The sequence below is a fragment of the Pagrus pagrus genome, assembly GCF_965226575.1.
Source record: "Pagrus pagrus genome assembly, chromosome: 17".
In the NCBI taxonomy this organism is placed as follows: Eukaryota; Metazoa; Chordata; class Actinopteri; order Spariformes; family Sparidae; genus Pagrus; species Pagrus pagrus.
In genome coordinates, this window is record NC_140201.1 from 1,254,473 (window position 1) to 1,275,079 (window position 20,607).

The 20,607-nt window shown below is 42.0% G+C and overlaps 5 protein-coding genes across 5 annotated transcripts; 1 reads left to right on the plus strand and 4 right to left on the minus strand.

Annotated features, from left to right (window-relative positions):
- Nucleotides 1-32: 32 nt before the first annotated feature.
- LOC311272815 (uncharacterized protein) lies at nt 33-5,527 on the plus strand. The gene is made up of 2 exons (XM_084379507.1): nt 33-591; nt 4,193-5,527. Exons 1-2 carry the CDS (start codon nt 420-422, stop codon nt 5,308-5,310), a joined length of 1,290 nt encoding a protein of 429 aa, XP_084235633.1. The 5' UTR covers nt 33-419; the 3' UTR covers nt 5,311-5,527.
- Nucleotides 5,528-6,059: 532 nt separating this feature from the next.
- LOC311272816 (uncharacterized protein) lies at nt 6,060-11,210 on the minus strand. The gene is made up of 2 exons (XM_084379508.1): nt 10,620-11,210; nt 6,060-9,801 (listed from the first exon to the last, which is right to left on the minus strand). Exons 1-2 carry the CDS (start codon nt 10,789-10,791, stop codon nt 8,729-8,731), a joined length of 1,245 nt encoding a protein of 414 aa, XP_084235634.1. The 5' UTR covers nt 10,792-11,210; the 3' UTR covers nt 6,060-8,728.
- A 298-nt stretch (nt 11,211-11,508) lies between these two features.
- LOC311272567 (uncharacterized protein) lies at nt 11,509-14,761 on the minus strand. Its single transcript, XM_084379082.1, has 2 exons — nt 14,319-14,761; nt 11,509-12,607 (listed from the first exon to the last, which is right to left on the minus strand). The coding sequence occupies exons 1-2, from the start codon at nt 14,488-14,490 to the stop codon at nt 11,808-11,810; spliced, it is 972 nt and encodes a 323-aa protein (XP_084235208.1). The 5' UTR covers nt 14,491-14,761; the 3' UTR covers nt 11,509-11,807.
- Nucleotides 14,762-15,212: 451 nt separating this feature from the next.
- Nucleotides 15,213-17,563, minus strand: LOC311272566 (uncharacterized protein). The gene is made up of 2 exons (XM_084379081.1): nt 17,120-17,563; nt 15,213-16,310 (listed from the first exon to the last, which is right to left on the minus strand). The coding sequence occupies exons 1-2, from the start codon at nt 17,289-17,291 to the stop codon at nt 15,511-15,513; spliced, it is 972 nt and encodes a 323-aa protein (XP_084235207.1). The 5' UTR covers nt 17,292-17,563; the 3' UTR covers nt 15,213-15,510.
- Nucleotides 17,564-18,011: 448 nt separating this feature from the next.
- On the minus strand, nt 18,012-20,607 carry LOC311272408 (uncharacterized protein). Its single transcript, XM_084378795.1, has 2 exons — nt 20,002-20,607; nt 18,012-19,192 (listed from the first exon to the last, which is right to left on the minus strand). The coding sequence occupies exons 1-2, from the start codon at nt 20,171-20,173 to the stop codon at nt 18,300-18,302; spliced, it is 1,065 nt and encodes a 354-aa protein (XP_084234921.1). The 5' UTR covers nt 20,174-20,607; the 3' UTR covers nt 18,012-18,299.

The following is a 20,607-nucleotide window of genomic DNA, read 5'->3' on the forward strand; positions in this document are numbered from 1 at the left end:
CACATCCAATATGGCGGCGACGTCGACGCGTCTGTCTATAGACGCTATAGAGATATAACCAGCAGGAGGCAGTGATGCTACATGAATGAAGCTAAACGCTGTTAAACACCAAAGAAGAAGAAGATGCCAACAGGAAGTAGTCCGAGACGGAACTCGGTCGCACAGAGCTGGTCGGAGAAGTTCGGACAGACAACACACTGTATTTTACGGACCTTGAATCTCAGAATAGACTCTGAGCTGTTAACTTAATTTTAACAGCTGAATTATCTGCTGCTGTCCTTCGGAGCTAATGAAGCTAACTTAGCTCGTTAGCTGGAAATAGACGGAGCCGACGGACTGTAAACACAGCGCACATCAGAGTGAGCAGACAGTTTTTAACGGAGTGTTTCTGGAGGAAAAGTTCGTGTGAGTCAGTAAAAATGTCTAAAGTCCAAACGCTGAGAGTTTTTGTGAAGCAGCGACTGACTGCGGCTGCTGAAGAGATATTTGAGCTGTTTGAAAGAACGATAGCAGAGTACGAGGAGGAACTGTGTCGACACCGGAAACTACTGGACGCTGTTTTCAAGCCTCAGGCCCAGTTACACAGAGCAGGTTGGTTCTGATTACTTCTTCTCACTTTACACTGAAACCAGCTGCGACTGAAACACTTGAACTTGTTTATTGCAGCAGCGCCGAGATCGAAACGTGGCCGACGGTTTGTTAATTGCTGCTCAGCGGCACATACCGATGCTTGCTGCTGTTATTGCACCGACACATGACGGTATGTGCCTCTTGAGACTGTTATGCCATTGAAAGACTGTTGGATGGGCACGGCCCCCTGATGAATATGGAGATTAGGCTGGTTCAGATGAGCTGCGTCTCACCTGGAAGGTGGACGAGACCAGGCGGCAGCAGCAGGGGGCGCTGACAGAAAGCTGCAGTCCAGTCGGACAGTTTCCAGCCGCCGTCAAAGAAAATACAGGAAGTCACAGAAACATTTACATCCTGTTAGATCCACCTGTAGCTACCTGTGGTGCAGAACACGTTTGGATACGGCTGGAGAAAATTCTTATGCGTTCTTGATGGCTGATGAAACTGAAGCAGAAGAGATCCCCCTACTTTTCCACTTTACACATAAACTCCACTGTGTTAATCCTCTTAATGGGCAGATGGGATGTGGTGTGATTTTTACTGTTTAATCTCACAAATGTAACAAATAGAAACACAAACTTTGTATCAATGAATTGATCATACTTTTTAGGTTCACGGTTTTGAGGTCATACAAAGTGGATTTTTCTAAAATGATAGCTACTTTTCACTGTGGTCTAAATTTGTCAATCATAACTTTTTATTTGTTTAACGATGCCACTGTTATGACTGAGGTGAGAGTCAGAACGACTGGGCAGATTTCAGCCCTTGGAAGTCATATTTATTGAATAAGAATGGCCTACAAAGTAGTTTTATGTAAAGGCACTGTCATTTATTAATCATACAATCCCTAAATTTAAGAAATTGAACCACTGAATTAACAGTCCAAACGTTCTCACCAACCACACAAAATATGTTAACAGATTAAACCTTCATTGCACAACATGAGATTCATATAATCTAGCATTAAATATAACAATTACACAGAAAATTAGGATTTTCGGCTAAACGTACTGTTTGTGGTCCTAACTTGGAGCCAATCAGCTCTGTGATCAGGCGACAGCCAGGCGTTTCCCATCATGCCCTGCGGTCTTGCAGTCGGTGGAGAGCACCTGCAGCGCCTGGCTCTAAAAACTGCGGCCGCCTTGATCTCGTGAGGTTATCGTTGCCGGCGCGTGCATTACGTCAGAGCAAGTCAGGATCAAGTCGGACACGAATCTAACCGAGATGCATTGTGCGGTGGTCGCTGGTGACTGATTCTGCGCAGGCCTGGCTCATCTCAAACAAGCCTAGTGCCACTGGGCTGGTTTTACAAGTACTGCCATAAATGTATACATTTTTTTAGTCTTTATTGACAACGCTAACTTAACACATTGCCGTGAATAAAGAAATGTGTGCATTTCTGTTGGATGTTGTGTTGGTGGGATGTAGGCATATACACAGTAGGGACACGTGGGATTGTTGCGATATCAAAGCAAAGTAATGTGTCTAAATTTCTGCCTTTAAACTACTCAAAGCTAATGAAAGAGCTAGCCTTAGCTAACATGGCTAATGTTAGCCCAGCCACTGTAGCCAGTCTGACTAATCGAGGGCAGAAACTTTGAGCCAACCAACCAAACAATACTAACTGACAGGTTTTCTTTATTAGGAGAACACAAGAATACATTACTACATATCAAATCTACGTCGCAGAACATTAACCATTGTGGCATATTATGCATCATGTTCACTGTACTCTGAATGACAGGAATAAGCTGCTAATAAAGAAAAAAGATGAGTGGCATAGACATTGGGATATTTTCTAACTATTGTCAATCAATGTGTGTGTATATATATGTGTGTATATGTATGTATGTATATGTATGTGTGTGTATGTGTGTGTGTATGTATATGTGTATATATACGTGTGTATGTATATGTGTGTGTGTGTGTGTGTGTGTATATGTATATATATTAGGTCTGCTCGATTATGGAAAAAATCATAATCACGATTATTTTGGTCAATATTGAAATCACGATTATTTAAACGATTATTTTTGAGATTACATCTGCATATTCATCGCCCATCCAACAGTCTTTCAATTGCATAATAGTCTCAAGAGGCACATACCGTCATGTGTTGGTGGATACAGCGGTATACTACTCCAAGGATCAGCATATGCCGCTGAGCAGCAATTAACATGCCGTCGGCCACTTTTCGATCTCTGCGTCACTCCAGCATTCTCATATTCACAACAGATACAGTGAAGCTGGAGCTCTCAGTTCCACCAACACTGCTCAGACAACTTGTATGAAAAGAACAGAAGTGAAAATGAGAATTAATACATAATGTCCGGACATCAATAGTGTAGTATACATAAAAACATCTGTAATACTGTGGTAGTAGTATTACATATAATGTATGTGTGTTATTAACATTAACACAGCCTCTGCTCCTGGAGGTCTGTCCAGTGGACACACTGGTAAACCAAACTCCATTCAAAAAAACAGCAGTTTTAAGGTCAGGCCTTATTTTTCACAGTAAAATCTGTAGTAATCTGTAGTTTTAGAACAAGCAAACTTGTTGTGCTCCTCCTCTACACGAGAGACGCGCTGGGAGTCCACCGGAAGCTGCTCTATGACGTCACGTCTGCTACAGGTTTTGTTCTGCCCTCCGCATGGCATCATACCATGAATGTATGAAGAGAACCCAGCGGGAACATTTCAGAAGCGGAGCCTTTGGCCTGCCCGATATTGTTGACTTGCTCAGATTTTGTTGATCTGGTCATTTTTCATTTTTATACACTCAGGAGACTGCACACGGTGTTTTATTTTGAAAATTGACCGGCTGCTCTATGCCGTTCCTGTGTCTCTGACTTCCTGCCGACGCGATCTGCTCTGTGCAGCTTGTTGCGGCTTCCGTCATAAATCGACCAGGCAGTCAGAACTCAAAGCAGCCGTGCATGGCTTGACTCCACTGTGAGCTGTCGATCACGGCCGCTTGTGATTTGTAACACATACTAGGTAATGGAGAGTGATGGCAGGTTAACAAGGGGGATGCTTTCTGGTAATTTTGCTAACAAGGGGGACGGCATCCCCCCTCATCCCCCCTCATATCGCCTACTGACTATGATGCAGACAGACTGTAGAAATTAACTCAACTCACCTCCCAGTTCATGTCAGGGATTTACTTGAGACTTCTATTAAATTAGTTTGACCTTGTAAAATCCTGCAGCTGTACACCAGATAGAAGTTTCAGCATCAATGTTTGCAGGAATCACAATTTGCAAACATGCAGTAATACAAATAGTATTCATATGGCACATAGATGTAAAAGTAATCTGAAGGTAAAGTGACATCCATGTGTCGGTTCAGTGAGAGGAAAGTATCAAACTGCTGAGAGTTCAACAGTCTTATTCGGCATGATCAATGGTAAAATGCTCAGGGCAAACTACACTCAGCTGATACAAATTCAACCAGAGAAGTGAATAATCTTCATCTTAACACAAAAAAAGTGTGAATAATGTTTCTAGCTGTGTCAACCAGCCCTACTTTCTAACGTGTTACACACCTTTATTCTCCACAGACACCCAGCAGCTGTTGGAGAGTGAAGAAGAGGTTCCTCCTGAGCAGCAGGAGTGGAGCTCCAGTCTGGACCAGGAGGATCCACCAGAGCTGCCACACATTAAAGAGGAACAGGAGGAACTCTGGACCAGTCAGGAGGGAGAGCAGCTTCATGAGGGAGAGCAGCAGCTTCAGGAGGGAGAGCAGCTTCAGGAGGGAGAGCAGCAGCTTCAGGAGGGAGAGCAGCTTGGAGGGCTGGAGGAGGCTGATAACACCAAGTTCACATTCAGTCCTGTGAAGAGTGAAGAAGATGATGAAGAGGAACCTCAGTCTTCACAGCTTCATCAAAGACAAACTGAACAGATGGAGACAGAAGCTGATGGAGAGGACTGTGGAGGACCAGAACCAGACAGGAACTCAGACCCAGATAGATATTTACAACCTGTTACTGATGATGAGACGTCACACTGCTCTGAACCTGAGACTGATGACAGCAGTGACTGGGAGGAGACCAGGAAACCTCAGGTCCATTCAGAGGAACGAGGATTCAGCTGCTCAGTTTGTAAAAAAATGTTTCCAAGCAGATCTCATGTTGTGAAGCACATGAGAACCCACACGAGGGAGAAACCATTGAGGTGCTCAGTTTGTGGTAAAATATTTTCACGAAGGTCACAGCTGAGTCGACACTTGATTGTCCACACAGGGGAGAAACCGTTCAGTTGCTCCGCTTGTGGTAAATTTTTTTCACAAAAGGGACATCTGAAACAACACTCGGTCGTCCACACGGGGCAGAAACCATACAGTTGTTCTCTCTGTGGTGCAAGATTCACACAAAGCGGAAACTTGGCATCACACTTACAAGTTCACAGAGGAGGTAAACGTCACACCTGCTCAGTTTGTAAATCAAGTTTCAGTTTCAGAAAGAATCTGAACGTACACATGAGAGGCCACAGGGGAGAGAAACCCTTCAGTTGTTCAGTTTGTGGTAAAAAATTTGCACGAACTGGAACTCTGCGACGACACTCGACTACTCACACACGGGAGAAACGATACAGCTGCAATGTTTGTAAGAAACGATTCACTCGGCTTTATACTATCAAAACACACAAGTGTGTTGGTGAGAGCAGCCAGAATAACTGAAGAGACAGAGATGCTTGTTGATCCAATTTCTTCCAGCATGACAAAGTACTGAGGGCAAGACTTAGTTCAACACTGATCAGTTAAAACAGTGACTCTCCTCTTCAACATCAAGTTGTATTTGTTTTAATGCTGTTTTTATTTGTTTCTACGTTACTTTTTAGTATCACATGTATTTCACTTAAAATGTATTTAATTGTTCCAAAAGCATTTTTTTTGTCCTATCCAGCATTAAGCTCAGCATTAATCGTTGGAAGACGTTTGTGAAAACATAACAAGGGACTTTGTGTAAAAACAGCTGTGACTTTGGATGATCTTCACTCCATTTGTCAGAACTCTTGTTTTACTTTGGATTGTGACTTGAAACTGAAGCCAGATCTATTTTTCCTGCTTCAGTCAAGAGCACAAACACGACGTGGTGGACGTGTTTACTGGTGTAACTGATTAAAAACACATCAGCAACACTTTTTATTTATAAAAAATCCTCCTCATTCCAGGTTTAACATGATTTAAACCGTTCACTTTAAAATATAATACAGTGCATCTAGAAAGTATTCACAGCGCTTCACTTGTTCCACATTTTGTTATGTCACAGCCTTATTCCAAAATGAATTAAATTCATTATTTAATACCCCATAATGACAAAGTGAAAAAAGTTTGTTTGCAACTTTATTAAAAATAAAGAACGAAAATATAACATGTACATAAGTATTCACAGCCTTTGCTGAATACTTTGTTGAAGCACCTTTGGCACCAATTACAGCCTCTAGTCTTTTTGCGAATGATGCTACAAGCTTGGCACACCTATTTTGGGGCACTTTCTCCCATTCTTCTTTGCAGGAACTGTCTGGGCTCTGGCTGGGCCACTCAAGGACAGTCACAGAGTCGTCCTGGAGCCATTCCTCTGTTATCTTGGCTGTGTGCTTTGGGTCGTTGTCCTGTTGGAAGATGAACCTTCGCCCTAGTCTGAGGTCCAGAGCGCTCTGGAGCAGGTTTTCATCAAGGATGTCACTGTACATTGCTGCATTTATCTTTCCCTCGATCCTGACTAGTCTCCCAGTTCCTGCCGCTGAAAAACATCCCCACAGCACGATGCTGCCACCACCATGCTTCACTGTAGGGATGGTATTAGCCAGGTGATGAGCGGTGCCTGGTTTCCTCCAGACATGACGCTTGGCATTCAGACCAAAGAGTTCAATCTTTGTTTCATCAGACCAGATAATTTTGTTTCTCATGGTCTGAGAATCCTTCAGGTGCCTTTTGGTAAACTCCAGGTGGGCTGTCGTGGCCTTTTACTGAGGAGCGTTAAGCGTTAGTTAGAACTGAAGAAGCCTCGTGGATGAGAGGTGAAACGTCTTCAAGAAACTGAAACATGTCCAGTTGCCTACGATACAGCACTTAGATATAATATGTAAGCTTTCTGCATTAAAATGTCTAGAAAGCACTTGACCTCTGTTCTGTATGTTGTTGAGTTGTGAACTTATTTCATCCCAAATGTTTCCAACAATGTTCAAACTAAAGAAATCTGTAATTTTACACAATGTAACAGTGCGTTGCATTTTGCTGATTGCTGTAACTTGATAAAGGGCACACACAGAAATCTTTGAACTGTATTTATTCTCTACGGTGTGAAAAACATAACTCGGAATAAAACACAAGTACTGCTGGAATACCTCCTGTATGACCAGTTTATAATAATAATAAACTTTATTTATACAGCACCTTTAAAAACAGTCTGCAAAGTGCTTTGACGAACAAGCAGGTAAAGTAAAATAAAGTGATAAAACGAAAAAAAATCACAGAATAGAGATAAAAGAATAAAATCAATAAAAAGGATGATAAAAGAATTAAGAGCAGTAAAAATAATAAAGAATGATAAATAGACCAAAAATAAACAAAATCAATAGAAGACGATAAGACGACATCATATCAGAGGAATTAGAAACAGATAAATAGACTAAGAATAGTAAAAGGAACAAAAAGATGTAGATGAAGAATTTGTTTATTAATGTTGACTTTACATAAAAGCAAAGTGGGTTTTGAGAAGTGATTTAAAAGAAGTGACTGATTCTGTGATTCTCCTCGTGTAGCTCGTTTCAAAGTCGAGAGGCACTGATCACAAAAGCTCAGTCGCCTTTTAGATTTGAGCCTCGACTTTGGACCAGTTAGTCGCAGCGTGAGAGATTCTGGTTGATGCCAGAGGGAGCTGCAGAAAGTTTGATGATGTTTTCCCTGATGTCCACTTGATGGCAGCAGAGTCTCACTGAGCTACATTAGAAACAGAAATCCAACTCTTCCACTTCTTTAATGAATGTTTCTGCTGATTTTTGCATCGGTTATTAGTTTCTATGCAAGAAATGGTGGAATGTAGAGACTCAAGCAAATCAGGATGATTACAAGACAAAAAATAAAGAATGCGTTTTGTCAGATGATTGTAGGAAAGTCACTTTCAGCACGAGGTCAGTTTGGATAATCCATCATTCATACTCATGCATTTCTGGTTATTTTAAGTTTTGTCACATCTGTTGAATAAACAGTTTTTAGTCAGAACCCATGGACGTACAACGAGACCTGGATACAGCTTCAAAGACGGAGCCCTGGTCATTCAATGAAAGCTGCTCGACTTCCCGGGTATGAAAACATCTGGATTTTTCATGTTGTGCACATTAGAGACTGCCGCTGACCCGAGTTGGCTAACTTGAGGAGATAAAATGATTCATAAAATGATGGCTCTTCTACACTTTTCCAAATTTTATTGGACCCAATGGCTCAAATTGTGAAGTCATTCTGTGGGGGGGTTGTGACACTTAAAAAAAATTCATCCAGCATTTTACAGGAGCTTCTTTCACACTGTGAGGGCTAAATGCATCACATGATGATGTAATACAGTTTGACCACGATGAAAGTTGGCTTCAAAAGTCGTTCTTCCTGGGGTCTCACATGAAACTTCAACAAGAGGAATGGGTCATTATGTCACTAATATTATGTCACTAAACTGATACCTTCACACCTAATTTCTATCCCCACACGATTTACAGGACTGTTAACATTGTGATCAAACGGGGCAGGTCCGACTACTTTCCGCTGATATGACTGCAATAACACTGAACAGCAGCTTTTCCTACACAAATACAGTTTTTTTTGGTTAAACAAAGACTTTATTATAAATTCACAAATTGTCCTGACAGACATGAAACTTGTTTTAAACTTGAAATATTCATTAAACTACGTTAGAATTCGAAAACATCGATGAACAAACATATGTCTTATATGTCATATATATCTTATCAACTTTAAAGGTGCAGTATCATAGAAACAGCTAACTTAGCTAGTAAGCTTGGCAAGCTGGGCATGTAGTGATTAAAGAGTGCTGGTGTTTATGTCGTCAGCACAGGAGCTCTGTGGATTCTCATGTGTACGGTCAACCTTTGTCTGAGACTGAAACTTGATTGACAAACTGAGCTATGTGAGGTTTTTCTCCTGCATGAAGTCTCAAGTGTGGGCCCAAAGACGACTTTTTTGGGAATTTCTTGCCACAGACAGAACAACTGAACGGTTTCTCCACTGTGTGGACGACCGAGTGTTGTTTCAGATTTGACCTCTGTGAGAATCTTTTACCACAAACTGAACAACTGAATGGTTTCTCCCCTGTGTGGACAACCAAGTGACGATTCAGATGTCCCTTTTGTTTAAATCTTCTACCACAAACTGAACAAGTGAATGGTTTCTCCCCTTTGTGGACAACCGAGTGTTGAGTCAGATGTGACCTTCGTGAAAATCTTTTACCACAAACTGAACAACTGAACGGTTTCTCCCCTGTGTGGACAACCAAGTGACGATTCAGATGTCCCTTTTGTTTAAATCTTCTACCACAAACTGAACAAGTGAATGGTTTCTCCCCTTTGTGGACAACCGAGTGTTGAGTCAGATGTGACCTTCGTGAAAATCTTTTACCACAAACTGAACAACTGAACCGTTTCTCCCCTGTGTGGGTTCTCATGTGCATCACAACATGAGATCTTCTTGAAAAAGTTTTTTTACAAACTGAGCAGCTGGAACCTCGTTCCTCTGAATGGACCTGAGGCTTCCTAGTCTCCTCCCAGTCACTGCTGTCATCAGTCTCAGGTTCAGAGGCGTTGTCATCAATCTTGGCTTCAGAGCAGTGTGACATCCCGCCATCAGTAACTGGCTGTAAATATCTATCTGGATCTGAGGTCCTGGCTGGTTCTGGTCCTCCACAGTCCTCTCCATCAGCTTCTGTCTCCGTCTGTTCCTCTTCATCATCTTCTTCACTCTTCACAGGACTGAAGGTGAACTTGGTGTTATCAGCCTCCTCCAGCCCTCCAAGCTGCTCTCCCTCCTGACTGGTCCAGAGTTCCTCCTGTTCCTCTTTAATATGTGGCAGCTCTGGTGGGTCCTCCTGGCCCAGACTGGAGCTCCTCTCCTGCTGCTCAGGAGGAACCTCGTCTTCACTCTGTAACAGCTGCTGGACGTCTGTGGAGAAGAAAGATTTCCTGTTAACATTTCAACCAGCAGCACCGCTTCTTTCTAAAAATGTGTGGAGACATTTGCACGGTGTGTAACACGTTAGCTGTATCAGCTGAGTGCAGTGCGTCCTGATGCAAGATTTTACCAGCGTTCATGCAGAATAAGACTGTTTATTCTGTTTATTTACTGACTTTGATACTTTCCTCTCACTGAGCCGACACATGGATGTCACGTTACCTTCAGACTACTTTTACATCTATGTGCTGTATGAATACTGTTTGTGTTACTGCTTGTTTGCAAGCTGTTTAAATTTTACAGTGTAATTTGTCTGTCTGCATCATAGTTCAGGATGACTGTGGTGAGTTTTACCCTCTTTACACTTCAGTCACTTTATCACCACTCTAAACCTGCCCAATTAAAAAAGACGCTTTGTAAAGTTGTAACTACAGATTTTACTGTGAAAAATAAGGCCTGACCTTAAAACAGCTGTTTTTTGAATGGAGTTTGGTTTACCAGTGTGTCCACTGGACAGACCTCCGGGAGCAGAGGCTGTGTTAATGTTAATAACACACATACATTATATGTAATACTACTACCACAGTATTACACATGTTTTTATGTATACTACACTACTGATGTCCTGACATTATGTATTAACTCTCGTTTTCACTTCTGTTCTTTTCATACAAGTTGTCTGAGCAGTGTTGGTGGAACCGAGAGCTCCAGCTTCACTGCATCTGTTGTGAATATGAGAATAAACACGTTCAAGTGTTTCAGTCGCAGCTGGTTTCAGTGTGAAGTGAGAAGAAGTAAACGGAACCAACCTCCTCTGTGTAACTGGACCTGAGGCTTGAAAACAGCGTCCAGTAGTTTCCGTTGTCGACTCAGTTCCTCCTCGTACTCTGCTATCGTTCTTTCAAACAGCTCAAATATCTCTTCAGCAGCCGCAGTCAGTCGCTGCTTCACAAAAACTCTCAGCGTTTGGACTTTAGACATTTTTACTGACTCACACGAACTTTTCCTCCAGAAACACTCCGTTAAAATCTGTCTGCTCACTCTGATGTGCGCTGTGTTTACAGTCCGTCGACTCCGTCTATTTCCGGTTAACGAGCTAAGTTAGCTTCATTAGCTCCGAAGGACAGCAGCAGATAATTCAGCTGTTAAAATAAAGTTAACAGCTCAGAGTCTATTCTGAGATTCATGGTCCGTAAAATACAGTTTGTTCTGTCCAAACTTCTCCGACCAGCTCTGTGCGACCGAGCTCCGTCTCCGACTACTTCCTGTTGGCGGCGTCTTCTTCTTTGGTGTTTAGCAGCGTTTAGGTTCCTTCATGTAGCATCACTGCCTCCTGCTGGTTCCATCCGTCTACTGCTTTACATTTTAAACGTAATGACGTAATGACCCGTCCTTCTTTCTTGGGTTCCTTGGAGGTTTGCAGTTCACACACTTCCCTTCTGGTCCAAAGTTAAAAATTGGCCGGAATAATGTTGTTGCAGGAAAAATATGATGTCACAGTGACGATAACCTTTGACTTTGGTATAGAAAATCAGCAGAGTGTTTTTACATTCATCAATATCCATGGTCGGGTTGCAACAGTGAGATTTTCAAGGTATGATTAAAGTCTCAGAAAATATCAGTTTCACAGAATCAAAATATTTAACACAATTATAATTATCAGTTACAATGACTTAAAAAATGAGAACAGGGTTTTTTTGGTTGAACAAACACTTTATTATAATTTCACAAAATGTCCTGACAGACATGAAACTTTATATAAACTTGAAATATTCTTTAAACTACGTTACAGTTCGATAACATCGATGAACAAACAAACATAGTGGGATAATCGTCAACTTTAAAATGTGCAGTATGTAAGAACTGTCCAGATGTTGAAGCTGCTGAATACTTCAAACAAACAGGCAGCAGCTTATCATCATAGTAACCACTAACTGTAGCTGCTGTTAGCTAGTTAGCTTGGTAAGGGGCATGTAGTGACCAAAGAGTGCTGGTGTTTACGCCGTCAGCACAGGAGCTCTGTGGATTTTCATGTGTGTGGTCAACCTCTGTCTGAGACTGAAACTTGACTGACAAACCTGGCATGTGTAAGGTTTTTCTCCTGTATGAAGTCTAAAGTGTGTAGTCAAAGACGACTTTTGTGTGAATTTCTTACCACAGACAGAACAACTGAACGGTTTCTCCCCTGTGTGGACGACCAAGTGCTGTTTCAGATGAGCCCTTCGTGAAAATCTTTTACCACAAACTGAGCAACTGAACTGTTTCTCCCTCGTGTGGGTTCTCATGTGCTTCACAACATGAGCTCTGCTTGAAAACGTTTTTTTACAAACTGAGCAGCTGGAACCTCGTTCCTCTAAATGGACCTGAGGCTTCCTGGTCTCCTCCCAGTCACTGCTGTCATCAGTCTCAGGTTCAGAGGCGTTGTCATCAATCTTGGCTTCAGAGGAGTGTGACATCCCACCATCAGTAACTGATTGTAAATATCTGTCTGGTTCTGGTCCTCCACAGTCCTCTCCATCAGCTTCTGTCTCCATCTGTTCAGTTTGTCTTTGATGAAGCTGTGAGGACTGAGGTTCCTCTTCATCATCTTCTTCACTCTTCACGGGACTGAAGGTGAACTTGGTGTTATCAGCCTCCTCCAGCCCTCCAAGCTGCTCTCCCTCCTGACTGGTCCAGAGTTCCTCCTGTTCCTCTTTAATATGTGGCAGCTCTGGTGGGTCCTCCTGGTCCAGACTGGAGCTCCTCTCCTGCTGCTCAGGAGGAACCTCTTCTTCACTCTCTGACAGCTGCTGGACGTCTGTGGAGAAGAAAGATTTCCTGTTAACATTTCAACCAGCAGCACCGCTTCTTTCTAAAAATGTGTGGAGACATTTGCACGGTGTGTAACACGTTAGCTGCATCAGCTGAGTGCAGTGCGTCCTGATGCAAGATTTTAACAGCGTTCATGCAGAATAAGACTGTTTATTCTGTTTATTTACTGACTTTGATACTTTCCTCTCACTGAACTCACACATGGATGTCACGTTACCTTCAGACTACTTTTACATCCATGTGCTGTATGAATACTGTTTGTGTTACTGCTTGTTTGCAAGCTGTTTAAATTTTACAGTGTAATTTGTCTGTCTGCATCATAGTTCAGGATGACTGTGGTGAGTTTTACCCTCTTTACACTTCAGTCACTTTATCACCACTTGTAGCATCCCCGGCTAAATGATGGTCGAACTCTCAAACTGATGGTTTACACTCATTTATTCCTTGGACCGTATTCAATATAAACACACCGTAAGAGCTATGAAAGAAGAAAATAAAATACAGTTACCTTTAATTGAAATTACTTTTAACTTCTTTTATCCCATAAACAATCATGTAAGTTGACTCTCCTTTTATCTATTTTAATAAACTCATTGTAGACTCACAGGTTTTACTCCATGAATTTAAATATATATTTTAACTGCTACGATTGATGTTACAATCATGAAGGAAAATTCACATTTTAACTGAAGGACAACCTCCCATAGAGTGCAATATAAAACAATATTTAACATGAAATTAGCATTTTTTAACCGTTCGTTTTTAACTCAATAAACAGTTTTTAACCTTAGCAGACCTCACATAAAACAGACAAAATACATCTTGTTGCATTAATAAAACAACCTACGAGTTAGCTTATAGCTTCATCTCATTTCCAATACAGACCGGCAGCTTGGCCGTTGCTAATAGTAGTTACCGTTAACCACAACACGTTCTATACATAAAAAATATCTACGGCAACCAAACTCAAGCCGGACATAAATATGGCATGAAAAGGTAACAAAACAAACCTTGTGCCCCTTATTAGCCAGGTGCTAGGGCGTTTCATGTAAGTTAGGCACACTTTAGCATTGAAGACACTTTTCCTATTGCCGTTAAAGTCCGAAGCACCGGACGTGTACGAGTTCTAGGCGAGACGCTTTCAAAATAAAAGCACTGAATGTAACGTCTGCTTAATATATAAAAAATAAAAGCCTGGCTTTAAAGAATGTTAATAAGTAAACATAAAAACACATAGAAATACTACACTCATATTAAAGGTCATTTACACCACTGTACATCTGCCCAATTAAAAAAGAGCCTTTGTAAAGTTGTAACTACAGATTTTACTGTGAAAAATAAGGCCTGACCTTAAAACAGCTGTTTTTTGAATGGAGTTTGGTTTACCAGTGTGTCCACTGGACAGACCTCCAGGAGCAGAGGCTGTGTTAATGTTAATAACACACATACATTATATGTAATACTACTGCCACAGTATTACACATGTTTTAATGTATACTACACTACTGATGTCCTGACATTATGTATTAACTCTCGTTTTCACTTCTGTTCTTTTCATACAAGTTGTCTGAGCAGTGTTGGTGGAACCGAGAGCTCCAGCTTCACTGTATCTGTTGTGAATATGAGAATAAACACGTTCAAGTGTTTCAGTCGCAGCTGGTTTCAGTGTGAAGTGAGAAGAAGTAAACAGAACCAACCTCCTCTGTGTAACTGGACCTGAGGCTTGAAAACAGCGTCCAGTAGTTTCCGTTGTCGACACAGTTCCTCCTCGTACTCTGCTATCGTTCTTTCAAACAGCTCAAATATCTCTTCAGCAGCCGCAGTCAGTCGCTGCTTCACAAAAACTCTCAGCGTTTGGACTTTAGACATTTTTACTGACTCACACGAACTTTTCCTCCAGAAACACTCCGTTAAAAACTGCCTGCTCACTCTGATGTGCGCTGTGTTTACGGTCCGCTCGGCTCCGTCTATGTCCGGCTAACGAGCTAAGTTAGCTTCATTAGCTCCGAAGGACAGCAGCAGATAATTCAGCTGTTAAAATAAAGTTAACAGCACAGAGTCTATTCTGAGATTCATGGTCCGTAAAATACAGTTTGTTCTGTCCGAACTTCTCCGACCAGCTCTGTGCGACCGAGTTCCGTCTCCGACTACTTCCTGTTGGCGGCGTCTTCTTCTTTGGTGTTTAGCAGCGTTTAGGTTCCTTCATGTAGCATCACTGCCTCCTGCTGGTTCCATCCGTCTACTGCTTTACATTTTAAACGTAATGACGTAATGACCCGTGCTTCTTTCTTGGGTTCCTTGGAGGTTTGCAGTTCACACACTTCCCTTCTGGTCCAAAGTTAAAAATTGCCCGGAATAATGTTGTTGCAGGAAAAATATGATGTCACAGTGAAGATAACCTTTGACCTTTGGTATAGAAAATCAGCCGAGTGTTTTTACATTCATCAATATCCATAGTCGGGTTGCAACAGTGAGATTTTCAAGGTACGATTAAAGTCTCAGAAAATATCAGTTTCACAGAATCACGATATTAAACACAATTATAATTATCAGTTACAACGACTCTTAAAAAATGAGAACAGGGTTTTTTTGGTTGAACAAACACTTTATTATAATTTCACAAAATGTCCTGACAGACATGAAACTTTATATAAACTTGAAATATTCTTTAAACTACGTTACAGTTCGATAACATCGATGAACAAACACACGTAGTGGGATAATCGTCAACTTTAAAATGTGCAGTATGTAAGAACTGTCCAGATGTTGAAGCTACTGAATACTTCAAACAAACAGGCAGCAGCTTATCATCATAGTAACCACTAACTGTAGCTGCTGTTAGCCAGTTAGCTTGGTAAGGGGCATGTAGTGACCAAAGAGTGCTGGTGTTTATGTCGTCAGCACAGGAGCTCTGTGGATTTTCATGTGTGTGGTCAACCTCTGTCTGAGACTGAAACTTGACTGACAAACCTGGCATGTGTAAGGTTTTTCTCCTGTATGAAGTCTAAAGTGCACAGTCAAAGCCGACTTTTGTGTGAATTTCTTACCACAGACAGAACAACTGAACGGTTTCTCCCCTGTGTGGACGACCAAGTGTTGTTTCAGATGAGCCCTTCGTGAAAATCTTTTACCACAAACTGAGCAACTGAACGGTTTCTCCCTCGTGTGGGTTCTCATGTGCTTCACAACATGAGCTCTGCTTGAAAAAGTTTTTTTACAAACTGAGCAGCTGGAACCTCGTTCCTCTGAATGGACCTGAGGCTTCCTAGTCTCCTCCCAGTCACTGCTGTCATCAGTCTCAGGTTCAGAGGCGTTGTCATCAATCTTGGCTTCAGAGGAGTGTGACATCCCACCATCAGTAACTGATTGTAAATATCTGTCTGGTTCTGGTCCTCCACAGTCCTCTCCATCAGCTTCTGTCTCCATCTGTTCACTTTGTCTTTGATGAAGTTGTGAGGACTGAGGTTCCTCTTCATCATCTTCATCACTCTTCACAGGACTGAAGGTGAACTTGGTGTTATCAGCCTCCTCCAGCCCTCCAAGCTGCTCTCCCTCCTGACTGGTCCAGAGTTCCTCCTGTTCCTCTTTAATATGTGGTAGCTCTGGTGGGTCCTCCTGGTCCAGACTGGAGCTCCTCTCCTGCTGCTCAGGAGGATCCTCTTCTTCACTCTCCCACAGCTGCTGGACGTCTGTGGAGAAGAAAGATTTCCTGTTAACATTTCAACCAGCTGCACCGCTTCTTTCTAAAAATGTGTGGAGACATTTGCACGGTGTGCAACACGTTAGCTGAGTGCAGTGCGTCCTGATGCAAGATTTTACCAGCGTTCATGCAGAATAAGACTGTTTATTCTGTTTATTTACTGACTTTGATACTTTCCTCTCACTGAACTCACACATGGATGTCACTTGACCTTCAGACTACTTTTACATCCATGTGCTGTATAAATACTGTTTGTGTTACTGCTTGTTTGCAAGCTGTTTAAATTTTACAGTGTAATTTGTCTGTCTGCATCATAGTTCAGGATGACTGTGGTGAGTTTTACCCTCTTTACACTTCAGTCACTTTATCACCACTGTACACCTGCCCAATCAAAAAAGAGTCTTTGTTAAGTTGCAACTACAAATTTTACTGTGAAAGATAAGGCCTGACCTTAAAACAGCTGTTTTTTGAATGGAGTTTGGTTTACCAGTGTGTCCACTGGACAGACCTCCAGGAGCAGAGGCTGTGTTAATGTTAATAACACACATACATTATATGTAATACTACTACCACAGTATTACACATGTTTTTATGTATGCTACACTACTGATGTCCTGACATTATGTATTAACTCTCATTTTCACTTCTGGTCTTTTCATACAAGTTGTCTGAGCAGTGTTGGTGGAACCGAGAGCTCCAGCTTCACTGTATCTGTTGTGAATATGAGAATAAACACGTTCAAGTGTTTCAGTCGCAGCTGGTTTCAGTGTGAAGTGAGAAGAAGTAAACAGAACCAACCTGCTCTGTGTAACTGGACCTGAGGCTTGAAAACAGCGTCCAGTAGTTTCCGTTGTCGACTCAGTTCCTCCTCGTACTCTGCTATCGTTCTTTCAAACAGCTCAAATATCTCTTCAGCAGCCGCAGTCAGTCGCTGCTTCACAAAAACTCTCAGCGTTTGGACTTTAGACATTTTTACTGACTCACACGAACTTTTCCTCCAGAAACACTCCGTTAAAAACTGCCTGCTCACTCTGATGTGCGCTGTGTTTACGGTCCGTCGGCTCCGTCTATTTCCGGTTAACGAGCTAAGTTAGCTTCATTAGCTCCGAAGGACAGCAGCAGATAATTCAGCTGTTAAAATAAAGTTAACAGCTCAGAGTCTATTCTGAGATTCATGGTCCGTAAAATACAGTTTGTTCTGTCCAAACTTCTCCGACCAGCTCTGTGCGACCGAGTTCCATCTCCGACTACTTCCTGTTGGCGGCGTCTTCTTCTTTGGTGTTTAGCAGCGTTTAGGTTCCTTCATGTAGCATCACTGCCTCCTGCTGGTTCCATCCGTCTACTGCTTTACATTTTAAACGTAATGACGTAATGACCCGTCCTTCTTTCTTGGGTTCCTTGGAGGTTTGCAGTTCACACACTTCCCTTCTGGTCCAAAGTTAAAAATTGCCCGGAATAATGTTGTTGCAGGAAAAATATGATGTCACAGTGAAGATAACCTTTGACCTTTGGTATAGAAAATCAGCCGAGTGTTTTTACATTCATCAATATCCATAGTCGGGTTGCAACAGTGAGATTTTCAAGGTACGATTAAAGTCTCAGAAAATATCAGTTTCACAGAATCACGATATTAAACACAATTATAATTATCAGTTACAACGACTCTTAAAAAATGAGAACAGGTTTTTTTTGGTTGAACAAACACTTTATTATAATTTCACAAAATGTCCTGACAGACATGAAACTTTATATAAACTTGAAATATTCTTTAAACTACGTTACAGTTCGATAACATCGATGAACAAACACACGTAGTGTGACAATCATCAACTTTAAAAGGTGCAGTATGTCAGAACTGTCCAGATGTTGAAGCTGCTGAATACTTCAAACAAACAGGCAGCAGCTTATCATCATAGAAACAGCTAACTTAGCCAGTTAGCTTGGTAAGGGGCATGTAGTGACCAAAAAGTGCTGGTGTTTACGTCGTCAGCACAGGAGCTCTGTGCATTCTCATGTGTACGATCAACCTCTGTCTGAGACTGAAACTTGACTGACAAACTGAGCATGTGTAAGGTTTTTCTCCTGCATGAAGTCTCAAGTGTTTAGTCAAAGACGACTTTTGTGTGAATGTCTTACCACAGACAGAACAACTGAACGGTTTCTCCCTTGTATGGACGACCGAGTGTTGTTTCAGATAATCCCTTCGTGAAAATCTTCTACCACAGACAGAACAACTGAACGGTTTCTCCCCTGTGTGGATGACCGAGTGTTTTTTCAGATGTCCCTTTTGTGAAAATCTTTTACCACAAACTGAGCAACTGAACCGTTTCTCCCCTGTGTGGGTTCTCATGTGCATCGCAACATGAGATCTTCTTGAAAAAGTTTTTTTACAAACTGAGCAGCTGGAACCTCGTTCCTCTGAATGGACCTGAGGCTTCCTAGTCTCCTCCCAGTCACTGCTGTCATCAGTCTCAGGTTCAGAGGCACTGTCATCAGTCTCAGGTTCAGAGGCATTGTCATCAGTCTCAGGTTCAGAGGAGTGTGACATCCCGCTATCAGAAGCTGCTTGTAAATATCTATCTGGATCTGAGGTCCTGTCTGGTTCTGGTCCTCCACAGTCCTCTTCATCAGCTTCTGTCTCCGTCTGTTCCTCTTCATCATCTTCTTCACTCTTCACGGGACTGAAGGTGAACTTGGTGTTATCAGCCTCCTCCAGCCCTCCAAGCTGCTCTCCCTCCTGACTGGTCCAGAGTTCCTCCTGTTCCTCTTTAATATGTGGCAGCTCTGGTGGGTCCTCCTGGTCCAGACTGGAGCTCCTCTCCTGCTGCTCAGGAGGATCCTCTTCTTCACTCTCTGACAGCTGCTGGACGTCTGTGGAGAAGAAAGATTTCCTGTTAACATTTCAACCAGCAGCACTGCTTCTTTCTAAAAATGTGTGGAGACATTTGCACGGTGTGCAACACGTTAGTTGAGTGCAGTGCGTCCTGATGCAAGATTTTACCAGCGTTCATGCAGAATAAGACTGTTTATTCTGTTTATTTACTGACTTTGATACTTTCCTCTCACTGAACTCACACATGGATGTCACTTGACCTTCAGACTACTTTTACATCTATGTGCTGTATGAATACTGTTTGTGTTACTGCTTGTTTGCAAGCTGTTTAAATATTACAGTGTGATTTGTCTGTCTGCATCATAGTTCAGGATGACTGTGGTGAGTTTTACCCTCTTTACACTTCAGTCACTTTATCACCACTGTACACCTGCCCAATCAAAAAAGACGCTTTGTAAAGTTGTAACTACAGATTTTACTGTGAAAAATCAGGCCTGACCTTAAAACAGCTGTTTTTTGAATGGAGTTTGGTTTACCAGTGTGTCCACTGGACAGACCTCCAGGAGCAGAGGCTGTGTTAATGTTAATAACACACACACATTATATGTAATACTACTACCACAGTATTACACATGTTTTAATGTATACTACACTACTGATGTCCTGACATTATGTATTAACTCTCATTTTCACTTCTGTTCTTTTCATACAAGTTGTCTGAGCAGTGTTGGTGGAACCGAGAGCTCCAGCTTCACTGTATCTGTTGTGAATATGAGAATAAACACGTTCAAGTGTTTCAGTCGCAGCTGGTTTCAGTGTGAAGTGAGAAGAAGTAAACAGAACCAACCTGCTCTGTGTAACTGGACCTGAGGCTTGAAAACAGCGTCCAGTAGTTTCCGTTGTCGACACAGTTCCTCCTCGTACTCTGCTATCGTTCTTTCAAACAGCTCAAATATCTCTTCAGCAGCCGCAGTCAGTCGCTGCTTCACAAAAACTCTCAGCGTTTGGACTTTAGACATTTTTACTGACTCACACGAACTTTTCCTCCAGAAACACTCCGTTAAAAACTGTCTGCTCACTCTGATGTGCGCTGTGTTTACAGTCCGTTCGGCTCCGTCTATGTCCAGCTAACGAGCTAAGTTAGCTTCATTAGCTCCGAAGGACAGCAGCAGATAATTCAGCTGTTAAAATAAAGTTAACAGCTCAGAGTCTATTCTGAGATTCAAGGTCCGTAAAATACAGTTTGTTCTCTGTCCGAACTTCTCCGACCAGCTCTGTGCGACCGAGTTCCGTCTCGGACTACTTCCTGTTGGCCTCTTCTTCTTCTTTGGTGTTTAACAGCGTTTCGCTTCCTTCATGTAGCATCACCGCCTCCTGCTGGTTCGATCCGTCTACTGCTTTACATTTTATTTGCTCATTATTGTTCCTGCTACCAAGCTATGCTATGCTAATT

Coding starts and splice junctions, on each gene's coding strand:
- LOC311272815 (XM_084379507.1), top strand. CDS start 420: ATGTCTAAAGTCCAAACGCTGAGAGTTTTTGTGAAGCAGCGACTGACT. Junction 592..4,192: donor GGCCCAGTTACACAGAGCAG/GTTGGTTCTGAT, acceptor TATTCTCCACAG/ACACCCAGCAGCTGTTGGAG.
- LOC311272816 (XM_084379508.1), bottom strand. CDS start 10,791: ATGTCTAAAGTCCAAACGCTGAGAGTTTTTGTGAAGCAGCGACTGACT. Junction 9,802..10,619: donor GGTCCAGTTACACAGAGGAG/GTTGGTTCCGTT, acceptor TCTTCTCCACAG/ACGTCCAGCAGCTGTTACAG.
- LOC311272567 (XM_084379082.1), bottom strand. CDS start 14,490: ATGTCTAAAGTCCAAACGCTGAGAGTTTTTGTGAAGCAGCGACTGACT. Junction 12,608..14,318: donor GGTCCAGTTACACAGAGGAG/GTTGGTTCTGTT, acceptor TCTTCTCCACAG/ACGTCCAGCAGCTGTCAGAG.
- LOC311272566 (XM_084379081.1), bottom strand. CDS start 17,291: ATGTCTAAAGTCCAAACGCTGAGAGTTTTTGTGAAGCAGCGACTGACT. Junction 16,311..17,119: donor GGTCCAGTTACACAGAGCAG/GTTGGTTCTGTT, acceptor TCTTCTCCACAG/ACGTCCAGCAGCTGTGGGAG.
- LOC311272408 (XM_084378795.1), bottom strand. CDS start 20,173: ATGTCTAAAGTCCAAACGCTGAGAGTTTTTGTGAAGCAGCGACTGACT. Junction 19,193..20,001: donor GGTCCAGTTACACAGAGCAG/GTTGGTTCTGTT, acceptor TCTTCTCCACAG/ACGTCCAGCAGCTGTCAGAG.